Below are 22,303 nucleotides of genomic sequence, written 5' to 3' on the forward strand. Positions count from 1 at the left end.
CTGTGGTCCTAGGTTGTCTTTGTCTTATTGCTAGTCATAAGTTTTTAATTAAATAATGAAAAAGTGATTGTAAATTTTGTTTTATCGCATTACATTAAAAAAGCAAGTTGCAAAAATCTATAGAGGTATTTGTAAAGAGCCTACCACTATAGTACATAGGAGGCTGAAGTAAGGCATTATGTAAATAAATTAGATTACATGTCAGCTCTATTGAACTGACACAACACAATGAAAAAATGATTTGAAGTATGCTTTTTTGTTCAGATTAAACATAAACAATAATAGCATGTAACCCCTACAGTTTGATTGGGAATGTATACTCACCAGAGGTACCTTCCCCAGCATCACGTTCCGCCGCCAACTGGTCCTGTAAGGGGATGGGCTCCAGAGTTACAAACAGTTCTTGGCTGTCATGGAGAATGGATCCTCCGCTTGCCTGCTTAACATTCTTCTCCTCCTCCTCAACAATGTCGTCCTCGTTGTTGCTCCACGGACATGTCACCTGGAGCTCCTGGGAAGTATCCACAGAGCGTTTTGGAGTAGTGGCAGGGTCACCACCAAACTGCTGTGTGTCCCTAGTGTAGCCCTTTTCCCCCATGCCTGCACAATCTTGGCATAGATATCAGCATTTCTTCTGCTGAATAGGAGCTCTGCCTGCACAGACTCTTCTCCCCACAGAGCAATAAGATCCATCACCTCCTGTGTACTCCATACTCGAGCGCGTTTGCAGCCTTGAGTCTCCATGATCAGCTGTGCTGGCAAGTTTTCCATGCTGATCAAATAGGAAATGAAAATTAAAAAGTTCCTGGGGCTTTAACAGGGGAGCAGCTCTTTCCTGTGTACCTGGCTGATGTGCAGTGAAGTTGAAAGTGCTCTCCAGAGCGCTCACAGCAGAGCACTGTGGGACACCTCCTGGAGGACAATTCATTCAAATTACACAATGCAGTGTCTACACTATCCCCATGTCAATCTGTGGATGTGAAATCAAGTGATACATCTCTTGCGGAGGATGAGTACAGAAGTCAACTTTATAGGCCACTTAGGTTGGTGGAAGGGACTCGGTAGTGTAGACACATACATTATTAGATCAACTTAATGCGGTTTATGTTTGCCTAAATTTGTAGTGTAGACCAGGCCACTGTCTGCTGTGGACAGCAGGAAACCTCTGCCTTTGTTTCTTTATATTATGTGCTGTAGTGTGTGTTGCCAAGATCAAACCTAAAGAAGTGACCTTTATGTGAAGAACATTAACTTCCTTCCTTCCTTATTTCCTTCCTTAACTTCCTTCCTTCCTTAACTTCCTTCCTTAGTGAAAAGACAGATGTTAATTGGTAAAACAAACATTTTCAATAGACCATTTCTGAAAACTACAGAAGAGCTTTCTATTTTAATTTCTGTGCAATTTTGTTTTGACTCTAGTGGTGTTAATAATATGCTTGTACTTTTTTATTTAATAAATTAATATTTCAAGAGCAAAATTACATTTGGCTGTATTCCCTCACACAAAAATATATATATGTCCTAATATACAAAGTCTGGCGGCATTCTTCTAATGTGGCCTCTGTCTGTTAATTTGTTTTGCTTTACAGTGTGGAGGGTCCAACTTTTACACCATCTCATCAACTTCTGCCTGTTAGGCATACACACCATCAGCCTTATTCAGCTGCTCCAGGTAACAGCATAGCACTGGGTTTTTTGGATAAAATATTATCTATCTTGTTTTGTTGATACTCTTGCAGGATATCTTGATGCAGAACTCCCATTGGCTTCCGTGGGAGATCCACACATGGATAGCTTACAAGGTTGGGCCTATAACTTCTTGTGATAAGCACACACTCAAGACAGTGGTTTTTGTAAAGGCTTACTGGCTGTATACATTTTATGAAGTTTGGTTTCCACTCTAAGTGGAATATGGCTTTCAACAGTTATTTATAACATAATTAATATTGTATTCAGTAATAAATTTACCTTTATCTCTTTACTGAGTGATGGGTATATGATTGCCATACTTTTGTTTACATGAAAATAAAGATAATTTTACATAAAAACAAAAAAATCAAAAAATTTGATAATTTACAATTGAAATATTCAAAACTATGAAAGCAACTGATTTGCTGAACTAACTTGTTTATTTTAAAATGATTTTCCAAGTACTTCCATAAGTTGTAACTTAGTCACATTATATTCTATTTTAATTCCAATTAGGAGTCATTAGAAGGTCCACATCTATGTCTTATGTGGATGGATATGTAGGGACTTGGCCCAAAGAGAAAAGGTAAGTCATCATTACATAGAATCTGGTTTAAGAAGTAACAATGGATTAGCCACTAAACAATATTGAATTATATTTAACATAATCTGGACTTTCAAAAAGCCGTCGACAGGAGACTTTTAAGTAAACTCAAATCGTCACAGAGTAAGAGGTAAAGCAATATAATTGAGTAAAAACTAGCTAATAGAAAAGTAAACATAGGAATAATTGGTCAATTTTTCAACCTAGTGAAAGGTTAGCACTGGGGTGCTCCAATATTTCATATTGTAACTGGTGGTGTTAAATATATTTGTCTGCATGCAATATACTTGAAGTCCCAATAGAAGTCATTGAGATCAGGAGCTGAATAGGATTTTTTTTTTTTAAAGGTACTTTTCTATGGATAATGAGGATAGGCTGATGAGAGAGGATTTTAGAACAAAACAGAGGTGATATAAACTCTTTTATATTATAGGTATAAATCATCACTGTATGGCTTCTTGTACTTTCCTTTGATGTATCTGGTACTGGCTGCTGTCAGAAAGGAAGGGTGCTGGATTAGACGGACCACTAATGTGATTCAATATGACCAGTTCCTGTATTCCTAAAATTGCTTAAGTGTATTACAGATTGGCAGGAATATTATTATTTTTCTCTCTGAAGTTACCCGAAGTGAATAAGCATATTTTTCATATGAAAATAAAAGCATACATGTGGTTATAATTTAATACAAGCAATTAGAACAAACAATAAAAGCATGAAACTGAATAAGATGTTATATTCAATTTGATTTTGTATTTTTGTAATGCTAGCAAATGAAGCTAATCATATCTCATTAGTACACGTAGCACTAAAATTTTAGATTGTTGTTTATGTTTGTCCATTGTATTAAATGCGAGTTGTTTAACAGCTTTCTTTATTTTAATTTCATTTAGATCTTCGATGCATGGAGTTTCATTTGACATTTCTTTTGATAATGAAAACAGTATTCAGACATCTACTCCAAACAGAGGAATTACTAGATCTGTTAGTAATGAAGGCATTATGCCAAATATCAATCGCATGCCCAAACACATTAAGAAAAACCTGTCCTTCAAGCCAGTAAATGGAGAAGAGGAAACTCAAGATATTGAAGAAGAAAAGGAAATAGTATCTCATATCGACCCAAAGGCCAGTGCATCTCTTAACACCAACGAAAGGAATGCCAATGAAAACAGCCAATACAAGCTTCCAAATGGAGCTCTGCAAAACAGGGTAGTTATGGATGATTTTGGCAATGAGATTGAGACTCCAAGCATTGAAGAGGCTTTGCAGATAATTCATGATACTGAAAAATCTCCCAGTGTTATCCAGCCAGACCAAATTACAAATGGGTTCTTTCTTCATAACCAGGAAATTAGCATCTTGAATTCAAATATTAAACTAAATCAGCCTAATCCTGATATCATTACAGACACAAAAGTTGCCCTAAGTCCTGTGACTGACAATACTGAAGTGGATACTGGAATACATGTTCCTTCAGAAGATATTCCAGAAACTATGGATGAGGATTCTTCTTTGAGAGATTATACTGTAAGCATGGACTCTGACATGGAAGATCCACCTAAATGTCTTCAAGATTATGATATACGAGCTAGCAACCACAGAGAGCTATTAAGTCCCTGTCCAAGCTCAATAAGTACCAAATCGCAAGCTGGCAGCAGTGCTTCTTCAAGCTCGGGAGTCAAAATGACCAGCTTTGCAGAGCAGAAATTCAGGAAACTGAATCACACAGATAGCAGAAGTAGTGGAAGCAGCTCTCAGAAAACGACCCCAGAAGGCTCTGAGTTGAATATTCCTCATGTTGTTGCTTGGACTCATATACCTGAAGAAACACCTCTCCCTCAAGGAAGAGACACTACACAGTTGCTTGCTTCAGAAATGGTCCATCTTAGGATGAAGCTGGAGGAAAAGAGGCGAGCCATTGAAGCACAGAAGAAGAAAGTGGAAGCTGCTTTTACTAAGCAGAGACAGAAAATGGGAAGGACAGCATTTCTGAATGTAGTGAAAAAGAAAGGTGATGGAATATCACCTCTTCGAGAAGAAGCAGCTGGAGCTGAAGATGAAAAAGTATTCACTGATAGTAATAGATTGAATGAAAAAGACACACAAAAACCAATTGAACAAATTAATAAGACTGCAGAGATAATAAAGGAAGGTGCTGAAAATTCTCAGGCCAAGTGGTTAAAGTCACCTAATACACCTATGGATGCTGAAAAGCAATGGAACTTAATGAGCCCCGCAGAAGAAACCATAAATGAAGGGGATATTTTAGAATATACAAAATCTATTGAAAAGCTAAATGCTTCTCTACATTTCCTACAGCAGGAAATGCAACGCCTCTCCCTTCAGCAAGAGATGTTGATGCAAATGAGGGAGCAGCAGGCCTGGGTTATTTCACCTCCTCAGCCTTCACCTCAGAAACAAATCCGAGAGCTTAAATCTTCAATGAGGCAAACAGGACTGTCATCTCCCATTGCACCATTTGCTTTGGAACCTCCTCGCCCTACTCATCAATCACCACAAACTTCTAATAGGAAGAATGCCTCTTTCCCCGTTAAAATGCAAAGGACTCCTAGGCCAAACGAACTGAAAATAATACCTTTTAATCGCACCTTAACTGCTCCACGGTCTGTGGATAGTCTTCCTCGTTTGAGAAGATTTTCTCCAAGTCAGGTTCCCATTCAGACTAGATCATTTGTATGTTTTGGAGATGATGGAGAACGTATATCTGAACCTCAATTAAAAAGAAATCTTTTGAAAGAAGTCAAAACTACAGAGGATGAAGCAAAAGAACAACAACAACAAAAAGCTACTTTGGAAGAATGTGAACAAAAAGTGAAAGAAAAGGAGATCAAACCTTTTGAATCTAAGGTTTCTGAAGTATTATCTCAGCCCATCACAGAAACTGTCTGCCTCACCCCAAACGAAGATCAGCTAAGCCAACCTGTTTTGCCAACACTGATTCCTAAAACAGCTAACCTAATTGAAGTTTCCCTCTCAGATTTGAAATCACCTGAAAAGGCTGAAGTATCTGTTGAAAAATATGAAGGTGAGAGTGATAGAGAACAATTCGAGGATGACCAAAAAGTGTGTTGTGGATTCTTTTTTAAGGTAGGTGAACTAGAACAATGCATGAGTCTATTGGAAAAACTTTACTTTTTCAAAGGGAGCCTTTTATTTCATAGATGACTTTTAAATAACCACTTTCCACTGAGCCCAACTGCATATAATGATTAAAAGTTTGTCTCAGCCGTTGTGACTCCTCCTGATTGATTTGGGATCACAGGGACTGTCAAAATCTGCCAGCAATTTTCATCACCTCTTTCAGTTCTTAAAGTTTAAAAGATGTTTGGGGATTTTGGGAGGAGGGGAGCATATTGAATATAGGGACACTTTTTTTTTTTTTTTTAACACAAGCTTTAGTGCCCACACAAATTTCTTTCATGTCCTTTACCTCCTGACAAACAGTTATATAAGATTTCAGAAATTTTTTTCTCCTTAGAGTACTCTGTGTATTTTAAAAGTGTCGCATTTTAAATGTATAGTTTAAAAATGAACATATTATATACTAAAATGCTTATGTGTAGGCAGAATCTTTTAATTAAAGTGTGCATTTATAAAAGCAGTTTGGATGCTGAAAGCCACTACTGTTTTGAATGCAGGCTTCAAAATTTTTCTTGCATTGCACAAAATCTTGCATTGCACTGTTTGAATACCATATATTTAAAGTGATACTGAATTGAGACCGCCCTCCCATGGTTCCGGAGCACAATTTTAGCGTATTTTATTCCCTTTTCAATTCATCACTGAAACTGCTCCATCCACGATATGCATGCCCTATCTCCCTCTGGAAACCAATCCATGGTGCTAACAAAAGATACTGAATTGGCCAGCAGAGGTTGCTTTATGTATTGCATAGTCACATGCTCCTCCTGGAAAACTGTCATCGTCTCCCCATGCACAGCCTACAGTTAACTGAAAGTGAAACTCCTGTGTTCATTCCTGCACCCCTTGAGTTTCATATGATAGTGCCTTGTTACTGTCATAGTACAACTATACAAGCTAACTTACTAAGGTTTGCCATTATTATGCTATCTTCTGTTTTAGTATGCCCTGAATCCACCATTTGGAAAAAAATTAGAATTATTTGCATCCACCTGATGAGCAGCAATTTGTGCACATTCTTCAAGATCTTTCCCATTACAAATCCTGTTCTGTTTTTGGTTGTTTTTTTTTGAGTCTGAGAGTGTGTAGAGTGCAATCCCCCTAAGACCCCAGTCCTGCACTAAGGTCCACTAATATGGACATCTCCATTCATGTGGAATCTCATTGAAGCTAATGGGACTCTGCAAGTGTGCAAGGGTTTGTGCTGTTGGATCTGAATAGGATTATGTAACTGCAGGAGATAATGTGAGAGGGCCTTTAATTTACTTTAACAAATATAAACTCCCTGTAGTATGTCAGAAAAAGTAATATTGAGTTATTTCTTATTTCCCTTTTGTGGTATTCTTCTGCAAAGGTTTAGATTTTTGTTATTAGAAATAAATCAGTTGGGCCTCAATCCTGCAAACAGGCACTGAGGACCTGATTCACAACCCATTGAAATGAATGAAAATACTCCCATTGACTTCAAAGGGCTTTGGAACCAGACTCCTGAGTTCATTATGACTACTCAGTACATAAATTTAAGCATGTTTTCAGGACTGGTGCCTTATTTTATGCCTTAGTTGTCCTGACCTGCATTCTGCCTGTTGACCATCTTTACTTACATGCAAAACCTCAGAGCAGCTTTCAGTGAATTTTGTGTAGACAACCACTTTCACATAGATGAGCTGAAAATCTGGGACATCTGAAATATCTTAAAGCACAAATACGTCATAAAAATAACCAAGACTGTCACTTTAGCTGTGCAGCACTTGACAAGTTCAATGCATTGTATGAACATTAAAAAAATTTCTTAACTAGCTTTCTTGTAAGGATATGTGATATAAAAGGCGGTAACAAGTTTTTTGAATTAATGTTGGGATAAACGTCATAATGCCCCTTCTCCCCCCAACCCCCACCATTGACTCCTGGTTGCTCTTTTCCCCTTTTTTTTTGGAATGGAATGAGATCTTTGAAGCTTTTTTGTCTTCAAGGGCAGAGAGATGTGCTGTTGATCTAGCTGAGGGTGCCCTCATAAACAGGTCCCAGTGGCTTAAGTTGGAGGCAGCTGTTCGTGTCTCCAGGTGCTACTCCTCAAGTGGATGTTTCCTCCTGCTGTGGTTTGATAGTTAAATCTGTATAGGTTTCACCACTTCAGTCATTATCTCCATTGTTGATATAAATGAAGTATAAATACTTCTTTGACATAACTAAATAATCTCCAAGTGTGTACTGGTAGGGTTGTGGAGGGCTGGTTTAGTTTTCCATAGGGTAGGAGAAAGATATTGGAAGACTTTCAATAAGGATATTTAATAGATTATATCAACACAATCTAAAAAATGTGGACTTTTAGTGACCTGAAGTATACCATATGCAGAACCAAATTATCTTAAAATCTCCTAATCAGTTTCTTCCTAAATATTGTTGCTACTAGGATGATCAAAAGGCAGAAAATGATATGGCAGTGAAACGGGCAGCATTACTGGAGAAACGGTTGAGAAGGGAAAGAGAGACTCTACTTCGAAAGCAGCAGCTGGAAGCAGAGCTAGAACATAAGAAGGAAGAGACAAGGTAAAGTTAATTGCATATGCTAATTGCAACATAAGCAATAATAATATACATGGGAATCTTTGCTATGGCAAAAATTATAAAAATTGTAATCATAATGCAATGAGGTCTCCCTTCTTTGTTTTCCACAACAAATCCTTTTTCCCCTGTGAGCCCAATACTTTATTTAAACCTTTTACCTAAATAGATTTCAGGGAGTTCTGGTACTGGCAAACTGAGTTAAAGACTAAGAGTACATTCTGTTGTATCTATTCACAATTCCACTTGAATGAAAGAATAATTTTTCATATGTATTTGAGGGTAGGGTTTGAACCATACTATACAAGTAGATAACTTTTTTCATCCCATTATTTACATCGACAATGGGGGTGAGGAGTTTGATCCTCTGGTGGTGTAAACTGGCAAATTTGTATCAGCTGAAAATCTGGATCCAAATCTTCTGATTTTCCTGATACAATTAAAAACACATCAAAGATCTATGGTGAAAAGAAAGACAAGTTCTCAATAAATAAATGGAAAACTTTTTTTAAAACAATTAAATCCAAAAATTCCACAATCTTAAGTATAGTCTTAATTTTTCCAATAACAACATTCAAGTGTGTAAAGTTTTTAAACTGTTTGAAAACTGAGAATAGACCAGTTCATCTTACTGGTATATGAGAACTCGAAGATTCTGGAATAGCCATTTTTTCCCTGTCACTAGTATTATGGTGGTTACAACTGCTAATCTTTACAAGGGAAAGTTTTCTACTAAAACTTTATTTCATGATTTCTTAGGCGCAAGACAGAGGAAGAACGTCAAAAGAAAGAAGATGAAAGAGCACGCAGAGAATTTATTAAGCAAGAATATATGAGACGGAAACAGCTGAAGCTCATGGAAGAAATGGATACTGTAATAAAGCCACGCCCACACTCATCTAAACAAAAAAAGCCACGTCCAAAATCTATTCATAGAGATCATATTGAATCACCCAAAACTCCACTTAAAGGTCCACCAGGTAACAAATATCGGTGTATAAAAAGAGTCTGTTCATGCTAAAACACCAGCTTGAATTGTGGTACTAATCAAAATATGCATAGATTAGCCGCATGCTAAACCAATGTACAATATTTGAAGCTGCATGTGACTGAATTGGAAAAAGTAGAATTTACAAATGTCAGCTAATGATGACAAATGTTGCTGATATATTATGCATGCATGCATATAAGAAGAATCACAAAGGTTTGCTAGATGAACACCAGCAAAAGCACTAATGTCTGGCACAATTTTGTGCATGCTCATGTATTCTTTCCAGCCACTAACCTGTTCTTTGCACCTGTAGAGCTAAGAATGAGTAGAACATTTGGGTGATGTGAGATTAATAAATAAAATTATGACTATAAGGTAAGAGTCCTTAAGTTGCTGCTTCATCATAGACAAAAACTAAAGTACCTCTGAAAAGTTACCTTTATGTTCTGGTGTGTTTTTATTATGACTACTTCACATACTCGCCTGACTTAGTGCATGTGTAGTAGTGAGAATAATCCTGTGAATAGGGCAGCATGTCATTAATTATTTAATAATTTAGAATAATGATTTCAAAGAAAATATTAAGAGTTTACATTTAGAGGAAAGTTCAATGTCCTCATTTGTGTTTTTAGCAGTAAGGTTTTCATTTCCTTCGCTGTCGTGCCATGTGTGCCGTGCCATGGCTCCCACCTTATTTCAGTACAATTTAAAATGCTCCATAACAATCCATTCAAATTTCCAGTTTATAATGGGAAATTAATTCCATTGTAACTAGACCTGCTTTGCTGATTTTGCAACTTTAATCTAGTGCCCATATTTCAGCTCTATATTTCACATTAACGCTTAGCCTCAGAAAACTCCAAATTCAAATAAGTTCCATTGGTATTGTGTCTGTAAATACATGAATTAACTGTGCAACATATGCATGCAGGTATACCGTATATAGAAATAAGAACACTTATCAATTTCCCTCTGCTGGTGTTGTGTCTAATGAACAGACTCTTTACTATTAGCCTGCTTTTTCATGAATTTTAACTTTGTTTTTATCCAGGTTCACAACTTTATCGTGTTTTTTCAGTATCTAGTCTTTCATTGGCATCACTGAACACAGGAGACAATGACAGCGTGCAATCAGGCAAGAGAACACCAAGGTAAAGCTGCAGTAACACCTTTATTTAATACAAATTGGTGTTTATCTTCAGAAAACTGGCACATGTACTAAAATGCATAAAGTACCTAAGTTGTATATTTTGATACTCTTTCCTGATCTGAAACACTGAGCCGTCACGCTGTTGGCTGATGAAGAACTGAGTTGTGTGTGTTAATTTTCACAAGTGCTGCTGATTGTGCAGTTGTGAATGAGTGCAAAAGAAAAATCCAGTGGATGTGCTATCTCTTTAATTCACCACCTGTAGATTCTTTGTTTACATGCTCTGTTTATATGCCATAGTACTTTTTTGCTGATTTGATAGATTTGTGGTTTTTGTTTTTCTTAGTTTCTGCAAAAAGTCGTCAGGAGCTCACCAGAACTTAACTGGCATTTTTTTCACCAGCCTAGGCTGAATACCAGAATTTATTGTGAGTTAAAAGCCAGTGTGGTGTTTTCACTTGAAAATGATATAATGAAAAGATTGAATTAAATAAATACAAGTTCATAAAATTAACATTCAAGAGAGGAGAGAAGAAAAAGGAAACATGAGTTTTTCTGAGGCTCAGATCAGACTTAACCCAACTTTATCCTGTATTTACTGCCACCGTGTTTTACTTCTCAACTGTGACCAGCCCTGTAGCTTTAGTGAGTTACTGCCTCACTTTTCTTCATGCTTTGAGCACTGGCTCATTGCTTGTCACAGTAGTGCATAAATTATATTAATTACATGTATTGTGTATTTGGCATCTCTTAAAACTATTGGTTTTATTTGAGAGGAGGTATACTGTAACTATTTTGAGCTATTCTACAGAAAAAAGTAAAGCTTTGTCTAGTTATTTTATTTACACTAGATTAGCCACATGGATGTATCTGTACTTGTGCAAAACCTTAGTGCAGATGTGCTGCACTGAAGTAACAATGACTGGTACTCATGCATCTTACTGTGGCTTCAGATGTGATTCAGAGCTTGAGTTTTCAGAATCTTGTAGAATCCAGTAAAAATTGATGAGAGGCATGGAATTTTCAGGATCCTTGATTTGATTTGATTTTATTTTAGGTTGGGGTAGGGAAGGAGGGGAATTGCCATAATCTTCTCCTTTTTCCTCATGTCAGAGAGTTAACGGGGTTTTCTTTTGAGGATTGTACTGTGTGAATTTCATAAAGACAGTTTGCAGTCTCCCTCATGCACAGGCTGAGTAGAGTGAACGTACAGTGATATTACAAGTGAAATGAAACTTAATTAGCTGCTAAGGTTCTACCAGATGTCAATTGAATGTGGTCAGAAAATGTTTTTTAAAATCACTTTTTTTCTTAATTTCTTCAACCAAGCAAGGCCTTTCTCTTGTTCAGGACCACATCCATGCCAAGTTTCAAACGTGACCAATTTTTGTTGTAGTCTCATTCAAAGAAATTTAGAATTTAACTGAAAAAATATAGCTGAAGGGATTTTGTTCACACTTTCCACATGTAAAAATATTCACATTTGGAGCAAAGTGTCATTTCATAAAAATTCAAGGGGGGACTGAGGGGTAGGATAAAGTGGTGTCAGCATATAGAACATTATATGTAATTACATTATATCCTGCAAAGTCTGGTGGGAGGGCAAAAAGTGGAAGACCTATAGGCCTATGAAAAATCAGGGGGAGCAAATAAAGGTCAAGGAGGAGAACTCCCTTCCTTGCTCCATAGCAAATGACTCACCTGATTTAAGGACAAAGCATTGATTATTTCAGTCTCAATGGTTAATATTTGTGAAAACAAAAGGTTATAATAGAAACTGTTTTGCAACCTTAACTACAGCAGTCCTTACTGGCAGCTGCTATAATAATGCCATCAGCAGCAGCAATGGGAAAACAAACATTGTACTTGTCTAGTTAATCATCCTGTCAAGAGCAGGCTTTCTCCCTATGGAAAACTCTCAAATGTTTTGTTCGGTGTAGTTTTAAATGATTCAAGCAAAATTCAGTAAGACTGTTCTACAGTCTAATAGATTTTGTTAGAACTCTTTCCTTGACGTATAGTCTACTACAGCGGTCCCCAACCTTTTTCGTCTGATGGGCGCCAGACGACGAGCTATGGAGGACCATGGCGGCGGACGAGCATCTGCCAGAATGCCGCCAACAAGTGGCAACGTCAATAGGTGTCGCCGCCGACAAGCAGCATCATCCAGAGGCATTGCCACCGAAAATCAGCGGCATTTCGGCAGCTACGCCTCTAGATGATGCTGCTTCTCAGCGGCATTTTGGTGGATGCTCATCTGCCGGCCACTACGCGGGCACAGTTAGATGCCCTGGCAGGCACCATGGCACCCACGGGCACTGCATTGGGAACCCCTGGTCTACAATTTCCTACTACTATTAATCTTTTTGGAACACCTTAAATAATACATGTGACAGAAGGTAAACATACAGAGTTGCCCCTCTAATTCTTCTGGTAACATTATGGCTTTTAGTCTACGTTTCATATCCTGCTGTCTTCTATCGTAGTAATATATTCTAAGCACAGTTGCCAACTTTCACGTGGGAAATAAGCACCCCAACCTTCACAGTAAGCCAAAAATCAAGCTAATCCTATTTCAAAACAAGCCAATCCCTAAGATCCACAAGACTCTATGTGACTAGATCCCCTGGGGTGCAGTCTGGGACTGTCATGGTCCCGCTGTGCACCACTGACTCTCCTCCTGCTTGCCCCCCTCCCTACCGTGAGCCAATTGAAAAAAAAAAAAGCTGCAACAAGCTACAAACCAAAACCAGCCAACAAGCAACTCACAAGCCAGTTAAGCCAAAAACAAGCCCAATTTCTCCTTTTTTTCCCACGGGTTTGGTACATCTGATTCTAAGTCTTCTTTTGATCTTAAAAGGCCATTCTGCTGAAAATAAGAGGACTTTTTCATAGCTATGTTCTACTCAGTTCTGACAGGAAAACGTATTTTTGTACATTTTTAGGTCTGAGTCTGTGGAAGGATTCTTATCTCCAAGTCGTTGTGGTAGTCGCAATGGGGAAAAAGACTGGGAAAATGCATCTACAACTTCTTCAGTGGCCTCTGCTACAGAATACACAGGTCAGTGTTGGTAATGTTCTTAGGGAAATGTTTGGGTATAAGAAGGATCTGTGTATGGGGAGTTTTGGTTCTTTGTTTGCCATTCCTACAACACGACTGAGGACTCTTTCTTAAAGGCTTGAAATTAATCTTCTATAATAAGGAAGCAAATGTCTAGACTATCTAAAAATGGCGTAATATATAAAATAAAAAATATTGATACAATAGGAAATGTGGTATATTAAATAGACAAAACTACAAATTTAGGCCAAATCCTGCAAACGCTCACATAAGTAACTTTATGCAGGTCCTATTAAAATTGTTTCTATAGCAAGGGGAGGAAAGTGTAGAAAATGTGATCGGTCTGTAACCAAAAACTTCAAAGAGAAAAATATAATTGTCATAGGAGAAAAAAATCTATTCAGTAATATAAATCTAAATATAAAAGAATTGAAGAATTCTTTGAAAGCCACCCATACACCATAGTTTATATCTTGTTTCAAAAGACACCCCTCTTTAAAAACTCAAGACTTATTAAAAACTCTCTACTGCCTTAATTCTAATATTTCACTGCCCTATGAATCTAACAATAGTGACATCTTCATCCTCTTTTTCCATGTGTGTAGCATGTGATACACCTCTACTCCAATATAATGCGACCCAATATAATGCGGGTTCGCATACAATGCTGTAAAGCTCTGACACGCTGCTCTGAGCAGCACGTTAAGGGTGCCAGGCCAGGCCAGGCCAATGGGTTCGATAAGGGGCAGAGGGTCTCGGGGGCAGTCAGGGGCTTCCTCCCGGAGTCTGGGGGGCAGGAGCTGTGGGAGGGAACTTTTGGGGGCACCACAGTCCCAGAGTGGCCTGGGGGATAAGTGGGGGGCCAGGAGCAGCCCGCTCTGTGTCCCTCGCCCCAGCCCCAGCCACATGGATCGGGAGAGTGGGCTTGGGAGAAGGGATCCCCTCTGCACTCACCAGCAACGACGGAAGTGGAGCACCCCGGCCCCAGTCCGCTCCGCTCCACTCCACCAGCTCCCAGCCACAGTGCTCCACTTCCCGCTGCAGGTGAGTATGGGGGACATCCATTCCCCAACCTCCCCGCACTCACCTGCGGCGGGAAGCGGAGCACTGTGGCTGGGAGCTGGCAGAGTGGAGCAGACTGGGGCTGGGCTGCTCTGCTTCCTGCCACTGCCGGTGAGTGCCTGTCAGGATAGGGGTGGAGGTGGAGGTGGATAGGGGTCGGAGCAGTCAGGGGACAGGGGAGTTGGGTAGGGTTGGGGTCCTGGGGGTGATTAGGGATGGGGTTCTCTGGAGGGGGTGGTCAGGGAACAAGGAATGAGTGGGGCAAAGCAAGTTTGATATAACACGGTCTCACCTATAACGCGGTGAGATTTTTTGTCTCCCAAGGACTGCGTTATATTGGGATAGAGGTGTATTACAAAATGTCTTGCATCATTATAATAATAAAATCTGTGTTTTTGTCCATGTAATATCGCTCATTTTCGCAAAGAATAGCTCTGAAGTATCAACAGGTATTGTAGATAAACAAGCTTTTAAGGAGGTTAATTTTGATCTATGAGGCTGTGCAGCTCTAAGCTATGCTGGGAAATTTGTATGTTCTGAAAATAAACTATTTTCCTCTTCAACACTACTGCAATAAACTACAGAAGAGGCCAAATTTACAATCTTGATACTGCACACAGTACTTATCTACCAATCTTTGAGCGCTCTTTCAACCAACTTAATTGCTTCCTCGCATCTCCTCAGGATTAAGTCTAATACAGGTACTAACACTGGACTTAGGTTGTCTCCTTTAGTTCTCTCAGTAAGACCCATTGTCTCAAGGTTGGGGTGGGGGGTTGTTGTTTTTTTTTTAACTTTTCAGACTTTATTTTTAAATGCAGCATGATTTTTTTTAAGGAACTCGATCAGGGTTTTTTGCCACATAATTTTGAATACTCTGTGGTTTATAACTCAGATTTCTTACATCTTTTCCCATTGATTCTGTTCTTCCCTCCAAACAGTCAGTTAGTTAGTCTAAGACACTGAAAGTTCATCCTGATTTTAAATTATTGGTAGCCTTTAAGATTAAAGTGTCTTCACTGAAATAGGAAGATAAATTGCTGAATCTATTCTCCATTGACTAATCCCTCAAAATTATTGTTAGGGTGAAGAGCCAGACATCTTCTAGAGGGCGTATGGTTCTTAGGCTTCATATGTTGCTTTGATACTAATAGGTTACATCACCCCCCCTCCAAAGAACAGTTTATAAAAAAATATATTTGATACATTTTTCATCTGGGGGACCTGGTTTTTGGTTTAACTTTTTGCAGTAAAATTTTCTTCCAATTTGGCTTTTCCATGGGACTAAGTCACCACTTAAAGTCAGCAAGAGGGGGATAGTATCAGCTTCTCTCCAGCTCACAACCCTACATTGCACACCTGTCAGAAACCAAAGCATAGGCTTTTCCAGTCATTCCTGATGGAACAAACACTTCAGGCAGCCTTGAATGACCTGTCAGAATCAGCACCAAGACCTTCTGCCTTCATTGTGGGCAAAGTCACAGTTGAGATTCCACAAGACTCAAATCCCAGAAGGCAGGAGACCAATAACTCTAAACACTGTAGCAACTCACTGTTTTCGGTTTCTCCCTTCAAAACTAAGAGCAGAGGAAGAAATGAAACTTCTCCTAGTTGGTTGAAGGATTTTTTTAAAATACAAGTATTTGATCATTAGTAGATTATTATGAATAGTTTTTATGAGGCATATTCAAGATAGTTCCCTAAAATGCCCCTATGATGCTCTAATGCTGAAGGACATATTTATTGAGTGAATCTAGTATTATTTAAAAAAAAAATCCTTTTTTCACTTGACGGTTGTACCACATTCACACATAATCCTGTGATACAGTAACAGAAGAATAGCAGTCAATCAATGCATGTGTGTAACAGGTCCAAGCTCCACTTATTTCTTTTGTGGGTGCTAGGATTGTATGGTTACATATACAAATGATAGATGGAAAAAGTGGTGCTCAAGACTGCTTTCTGTATAGTTTATTGAATCACTTAGCCTATTTGTCGATTCTGTTTCATAGGCCCAAAACTCTATAAAGAACCCAGTGCAAAATCCAATAAGCATATTATTCAGAATGCTCTGGCTCATTGTTGCTTGGCTGGAAAAGTAAATGAAGGTCAGAAGAAAAAAATATTGGAGGTAAGGATATTTTCCTTCTGATGATTAAAAAAAGAAAAAGGGATTAAATCCAGTCTCCTTTGGACATTAGGGAGATGTGCGAGGTTGGAGGGAAGAGTGGAAAGGAATCTTCCTCTCAATGCTGTGTAAATGCTTCGTGGATGGCTAGAGTAGTCTCAATGATCCTAAGCCTGTCCCCTCTCTGAGTAAAGGACCAAAAGAGCAAGCGGTATTATGGAAACAATCATATAGGATCATGTAATTAAAGAGTATCATAATGCTTGTGCTGAAGGAGACTGAATTATTTATATGCACAGCAGGGGCGGCTCTAGGCATTTTGCTGCCCCAAGCAGGGCAGGCAGGCTGCCTTCGGCGGCTTGCCTGCGGGAGGTTCCCGGTCCCGCGGATTCGGCAGCACGCCTGCGGGAGGTCTGCCGAAGCCATGGAACCAGCGGACCCTCCGCAGGCATGCCGCCGAAGGCAGCCTGCCTGCCGCCCTCGTGGCTAGCGGCAGAGCACCCTCCACGGCTTGCCGCCCCAAGCACACGCTTGGCATGCTGGTGCCTGGAGCCGCCCCTGATGCACAGGCAATTTTAATTCTGGAATTTGCTAACTTTTAAATGCTCGATTTAGCAACCTAACAAAAAACCAGGATTTGGGGTTTTTAAAACATGATTTTCTAAGTTTTTTTTTAAAAAGCAAACTGAAGAAAGCAATTCCATTTTGTGGAACTCATATGGGTCTTCAGCAGAGTTGGGATCTTTAGATCCATAACACAGATCTCTACTATTTAACCTAACGGAGTAACTGGTAGTAACAGTAAACTATAATCCTCAATGTACGCTAGCCACCAGAGTGGTAGAGACACACACTTTGCCAGTGGGTTTATAGCTATTTGCTGAGAGGAAAGCAGTGTCAAGATTTAAGAGTCCTGGGTTCAATTCCAGATTCTGAAGGGTTGTGTGCTCTAGTAGGTAAGGCCTTCTGCCCCATCCCCTCCCTCTATTCCTCACCCCTCTGTATTCATATCAGAATGCTTCCTTCTCCATACTATCTGGGTGAAAGCAGAGGGGGCTCCAGGAGCACAGGAAAAACAGTCTCTCTGCTGGCAGTATTGGTGCCTGGCACCATAACAGCTCCCAGCAGTAGGAAGGAGCAATTGCAGAGAAGGTTATGCTCCACTCCTGCAGCCCTAGAATGGAGCAGGCTCAGTCTAGTCAGCAAGTAGGAGCTGTTTCAGATGGATCATGATCTGCGCAACTGGGATCTTTAGACCATAAAGCTTATGGCCTCTAACAAGCCTCTACTGACTATGTGCTAACTTGCAATTTTTCAGAAACTTAGATTCCCTAAAAATCTATCCAAATTTGGCCAGTGGCAACAAGTACATCTTTAGTACAAAGGCAACCTCCTTTGCAAATTGCAAACCCCTGCTCCCAAGTATGGAGGTGCTAGCGCTTCTCAATTTAACAGTTATATATATTTTTAACCTGGGCAAAAATTATTATTTTTCCCCTTACCTCCTTCTTAAGAACAACTGCACTGTTATAGCTTAATTTTTTATAAAAAATGAAAATTCTTCCTGAGGCAAACATCCAGCATGCAGAAGTTCGGTTCTAATACTTAAAGTTTGGGAAAAATTTAATCAACTGAAAACAAGGTCTTATGGAAAGTATTCTGCAACTTAAACTATAGTTTAGCCTATAATGTGTTTAAAATAAAACCCCCTACAACTTAGTGTTGAGGGTTTCCTACATGTAATATAAATTTCACATTGTAAACACTTCTCTTTTTCTTTTAAAGGAAATGGAGAAATCTGATGCCAATAACTTCTTAATCCTATTCCGGGATTCCGGCTGCCAGTTCAGATCTTTGTATACATACTGCCCTGACACTGAAGAAATCAGTAAGCTGACGGGGATAGGCCCCAAATCAATCACAAAGAAAATGATAGAGGGGCTATATAAATATAACTCTGACAGGAAGCAATTCAGCCACATACCTGCTAAAACTATGTCTGCCAGTGTTGATGCAATTACCATTCACAGCCATTTGTGGCAAACCAAGAGACCAGTAACTCCTAAAAAACTCTTACCTACCAAGGCATAGTGGGGAAAATATTTGCTTCAGACAATTGTAGTAAACTTGCACTTCATCTTTACTGCCTATAGAAAAGAGGTTTCTAGTTGCCAACAAGACTTATAGAACTTGAAATTGGACAAGCTCTTTTATCATCCACAACTGGAATGTAAACACAGTATTTAAGAGTACAGAAGATTGTCACTTAGGTGATACAACTACAAGTGATAATGGAAATGTCTGATTCATGTGTGGAGATTTGTATATGCTAATAGAGACTATAGGATACATTTACTCTATATTTTGATTAGATACACAAGCACTGAATGTTGTTCATCTGCAGTGACTCCAATTACATTTTTTACATTTCTTGCCTTATGCTTTTGTGTTTGTGCTTGTCCTGAAACTTAATTTTCTTGCTGTTTTTTCCTTCACTTTTCTTATTTTCAGTGTCATTGAAATTTACTTAATGAATTCCATCATGAAATACAAACAAAAAAAGTGGTCTATTATGAGATACAGAACACTCTATAGTTATTCTAAGACATCCTGGTCTTGTTCTGAAAGACTCTCGTATGTTCTAATCATTACTGAAAGATCCCACTGAGTATTTCCAGTTCCATTTCAATGCTGTAACACTGGTTTATTTTTTTAAACTAAATATTAAGGGAATTCTTTGAGCTGCTTAAAGGGAGGTTTCCTTCAGATTAAATTATTATTTAGCAACTAAAATATTCAGGAGAGTCACAGTATTCACTAACTAAATCTGTTTTTTCACCTCAGTTCTACCCAATTCAGCCTTAAACAAATTTTGCTGTGGATAGACATCTGATATGTGTTTCAGTCTGTCCATCTTTTTAAGAAGTAAATCACTTTTTTTTTTACATACTTTGACAAATGACATTTTGAGAATCTCTTAAAATAAGTATGGCAAAGAACCTGGTTGACATTTCAATCTTTTTAACAAATATAAACATATTTGAAAATAGCCATTGGAACATATTTCAGTATTATTTACGAAGGGCTACATTTTGATTTCATCAGTGTTTCATTATTTTGCACAAGTGTGCTTAGTGTTTTTCTTTTGCATAATTATTTTCAATGTAGCACTGTTCTGAAAAAACTACAAACTTGAAACCTCCCCCAAATCTGTGGTTTTTTTGGCAACGTGTACCAGAGGATTAGTTGGTGGGAGGGGGCGAACTCATTCTCAGGAAAAGATTTGAATGATTTATGATTCTGTTCTGTTTGTGTTGTGACAACTGTGTAAATATAAAAATAAGGACAGTGTTATTCTGTAACTATGTAGTTCATTCTGTTTCATGGGGAGTAGAGACTAAAATTATGTACATTTCTCTCACTGAACTGCTTAGAGAGAAATAATGCCTCACTACTATGATGTACTCATTTACTTATATAGAAGATTCACAGAAATGAGATGTCCTTAAACAGTTTAGAACAGTACTTTTTTAATTATTATAAGGCCTTAGGCATAAATGCATTGGGTTGTTTATCAACATTTTCTCAAATGCTGTCAATATTTTACTATAATTTATGTTCTTATGTATATTTGTTAAAACTGTAAAAAAAGAAAAAACACTTTAAAGTACATGTTTAAGATGTATGTGGCTCAAAACTACTTGTGGCTAGCTGATTCCTACTGTTTGCATGTATATGATCAGGATATGTAACTCTTATATTTCAAGTGTATACATATTATGTATATATTATATAAAAAATATAGAGGGGAAAGAGGGTTTGCACATTCTGCCTGTTAGATAGCTCTTACAACTACTGTTATATGAACTTTGTATTGTAAAAATTAGTTCAAAAAAAGTCAGTGCTGGAGTAGGGTGCGGGTGGATGGAATTAACAGTCGTGGATATGATGAATATGTTTATAAAGGTTTATCATGGGAGGCCTTTTTCTTTCTAAAACTGGCCTAGGATTTGACTAACACTTGCAATACTCACTAGTACATGCACATCCATCTAAACAAAGTGAGTTAAAATACATGCCACAGAGATTCTTTGAATCATTTAAAATATGACTGAATGTATTATGTTCATATTTGTCTACCGGTTAAAAAATGTGCAGTGTCTAAAGGTAGAATATGAATAATGCAGTTGAAAAGTTCATTGCTCACAGTCTAAATTTTTTTCTTAATACAGGAAAAGTGAAGACAGATGCTTTTTCTTTTTTAAGCCTGCAAATTTTCTAATTACACTGTATCTTTGGTTGGGGTCATGTTTAAAAAAATAAAAAAGAAAAAAAAGCTTTTCATAAGGCCAGAATTTATCACTGATCTTTTCAGAACACACTGGTGCTTTCATCAAGGGTGGTATTATTATTGTTGCTATGACTGAATTTGCCAAACACTCATCTTAATTTCCAGAGCAAAACTTCAAATTTTAACAGTCATAATTGCTACTGAAACCATTTTTTAAATTTTAGTATGACTGTTCATTTTTATTGTTTGGCTGTTTAAAGCCAAATACAGCTATTTAATTATGATTTAATGGGCGCTGTTGAGAAATGTACAGTGTATTGTGTGCTTACTCGTCCACTTCTGTGGAATATTGCTTCCATATTTTTTCAAATAGTGTGCTGTAAAATATTGTCATATTACTACTTATGTGGTACAGTGTAGTTTTTCCTTTCAGTTAAATAAAAGCATGGCACCAAAAACCATACATTTTCTCACGCTCTTTCATATTATGTTTAAATATAAACAAAGTGTGATTAATCAATTCACCTACCTATTCAAAGCATGCTCATCATGGTAGCTGAACACCTTACAAATTTTAGAAAAAATACATACAGATTTGTATTTTCTTTTCATCCCCCATTTATGTTTATTTTATTTAACATGTAACTCTGTGTTCTATTATCAGAAGAAGGCTGTTGAAGAATTGGATTTAACAACTCTTTCCCTTCAAGAATGAAATGTAATCCTAATCTCTTCTAAAAGTAAGTTCATAGTTGCAGGCCAGTTGCCAAGATCATTTTGTCTCCCACTCACACTAGTCCCAATCTTATGGTTAACTTTCACTGTTTCAAAGGATTGGTCTAATTTTGGGAGGTTATCATTCAGCATAATGTGTTCATGTCAATAGCTTTGGTTTGGCCTGTGGAGGGTGTTTTTAATATAAAACGAAGCCTTGTACTTGATTGCTGCTTAAAGGGGAAATGTACAAAAGGCAGAACATGAGGTGAAGTGTTCCTGGTTATCTGTGTTGCAACATAGAAGAGCAGCTGCCTTTTGAATGAACTAAGGCTTCTTAAGCGTTGACAGCTTTTTATGAAATCACTTGTACTTCCCAACTGTGGTGTATATCTTGGTCAGAATTTAATTCTTGGAAACTTATCTTTCTCCATGTATGTAATTTAGCAATTTAAATATACTGGGCTAACCTATGCCCATTTGATGGAATCTTGCATTTGTTTTTTAGCTTTATGGTCTTTGTTCTGCATACTTTTCTGTAATCCCAGTGATCTTGGTTTTGGGACTAGGCTGCCAAATATACAAAATTTAAAACTCTCTGATGGATGTTTCCAGCCAGATTTAGAGAGACTACTGAGATTTCAACTCTCTCCTGTTAACCAAGATATCATATCTCAGGTCACCTGTTCATAAAAAGCAAGAGGAAACTTTGCTTATGGAGCTGCTAAAAATATGAGGAGCCAGTTAATCTAATGGCTGTTACAACACTAGTTAAGACATTGGAAAATAATGTGGTTCAGAAAAGCACTTAAAAATGTACTTGTCCATCACTGAATCAGGGCTGAAGCTCCTGCATGAATGTTATAAGAAAGTACCTAAACCA

General features: G+C 38.0%; 1 protein-coding gene across 4 annotated transcripts in view; it reads left to right on the top strand.

The window, feature by feature from the left end:
* The window catches only part of CAMSAP2 (calmodulin regulated spectrin associated protein family member 2), a 164,858-nt gene extending 143,072 nt beyond the window's left edge, over positions 1-21,786 (top strand). For 2 of the 4 annotated variants that reach the window (XM_030573090.1, XM_030573092.1), the window contains 9 exons: positions 1,590-1,672; positions 2,206-2,275; positions 3,187-5,404; positions 7,872-8,008; positions 8,783-9,003; positions 10,093-10,165; positions 13,110-13,225; positions 16,300-16,418; positions 18,201-21,783. In XM_030573090.1, the coding sequence (XP_030428950.1) occupies positions 1,590-1,672; positions 2,206-2,275; positions 3,187-5,404; positions 7,872-8,008; positions 8,783-9,003; positions 10,093-10,165; positions 13,110-13,225; positions 16,300-16,418; positions 18,201-18,506 (3,343 nt within the window). In that variant the 3' untranslated portion in view covers positions 18,507-21,783. Of the gene's footprint in view, positions 1-1,589; positions 1,673-2,205; positions 2,276-3,186; positions 5,405-7,871; positions 8,009-8,782; positions 9,004-10,065; positions 10,166-13,109; positions 13,226-16,299; positions 16,419-18,200 lie in introns of all 4 variants that reach the window. The other 2 variants (XM_030573089.1, XM_030573091.1) reach the window with 2 other exon arrangements.
* Positions 21,787-22,303: the final 517 nt, after the last annotated feature.

The sequence above is a fragment of the Gopherus evgoodei genome, chromosome 8, assembly GCF_007399415.2.
Source record: "Gopherus evgoodei ecotype Sinaloan lineage chromosome 8, rGopEvg1_v1.p, whole genome shotgun sequence".
NCBI classification, from domain to species: domain Eukaryota; kingdom Metazoa; phylum Chordata; order Testudines; family Testudinidae; genus Gopherus; species Gopherus evgoodei.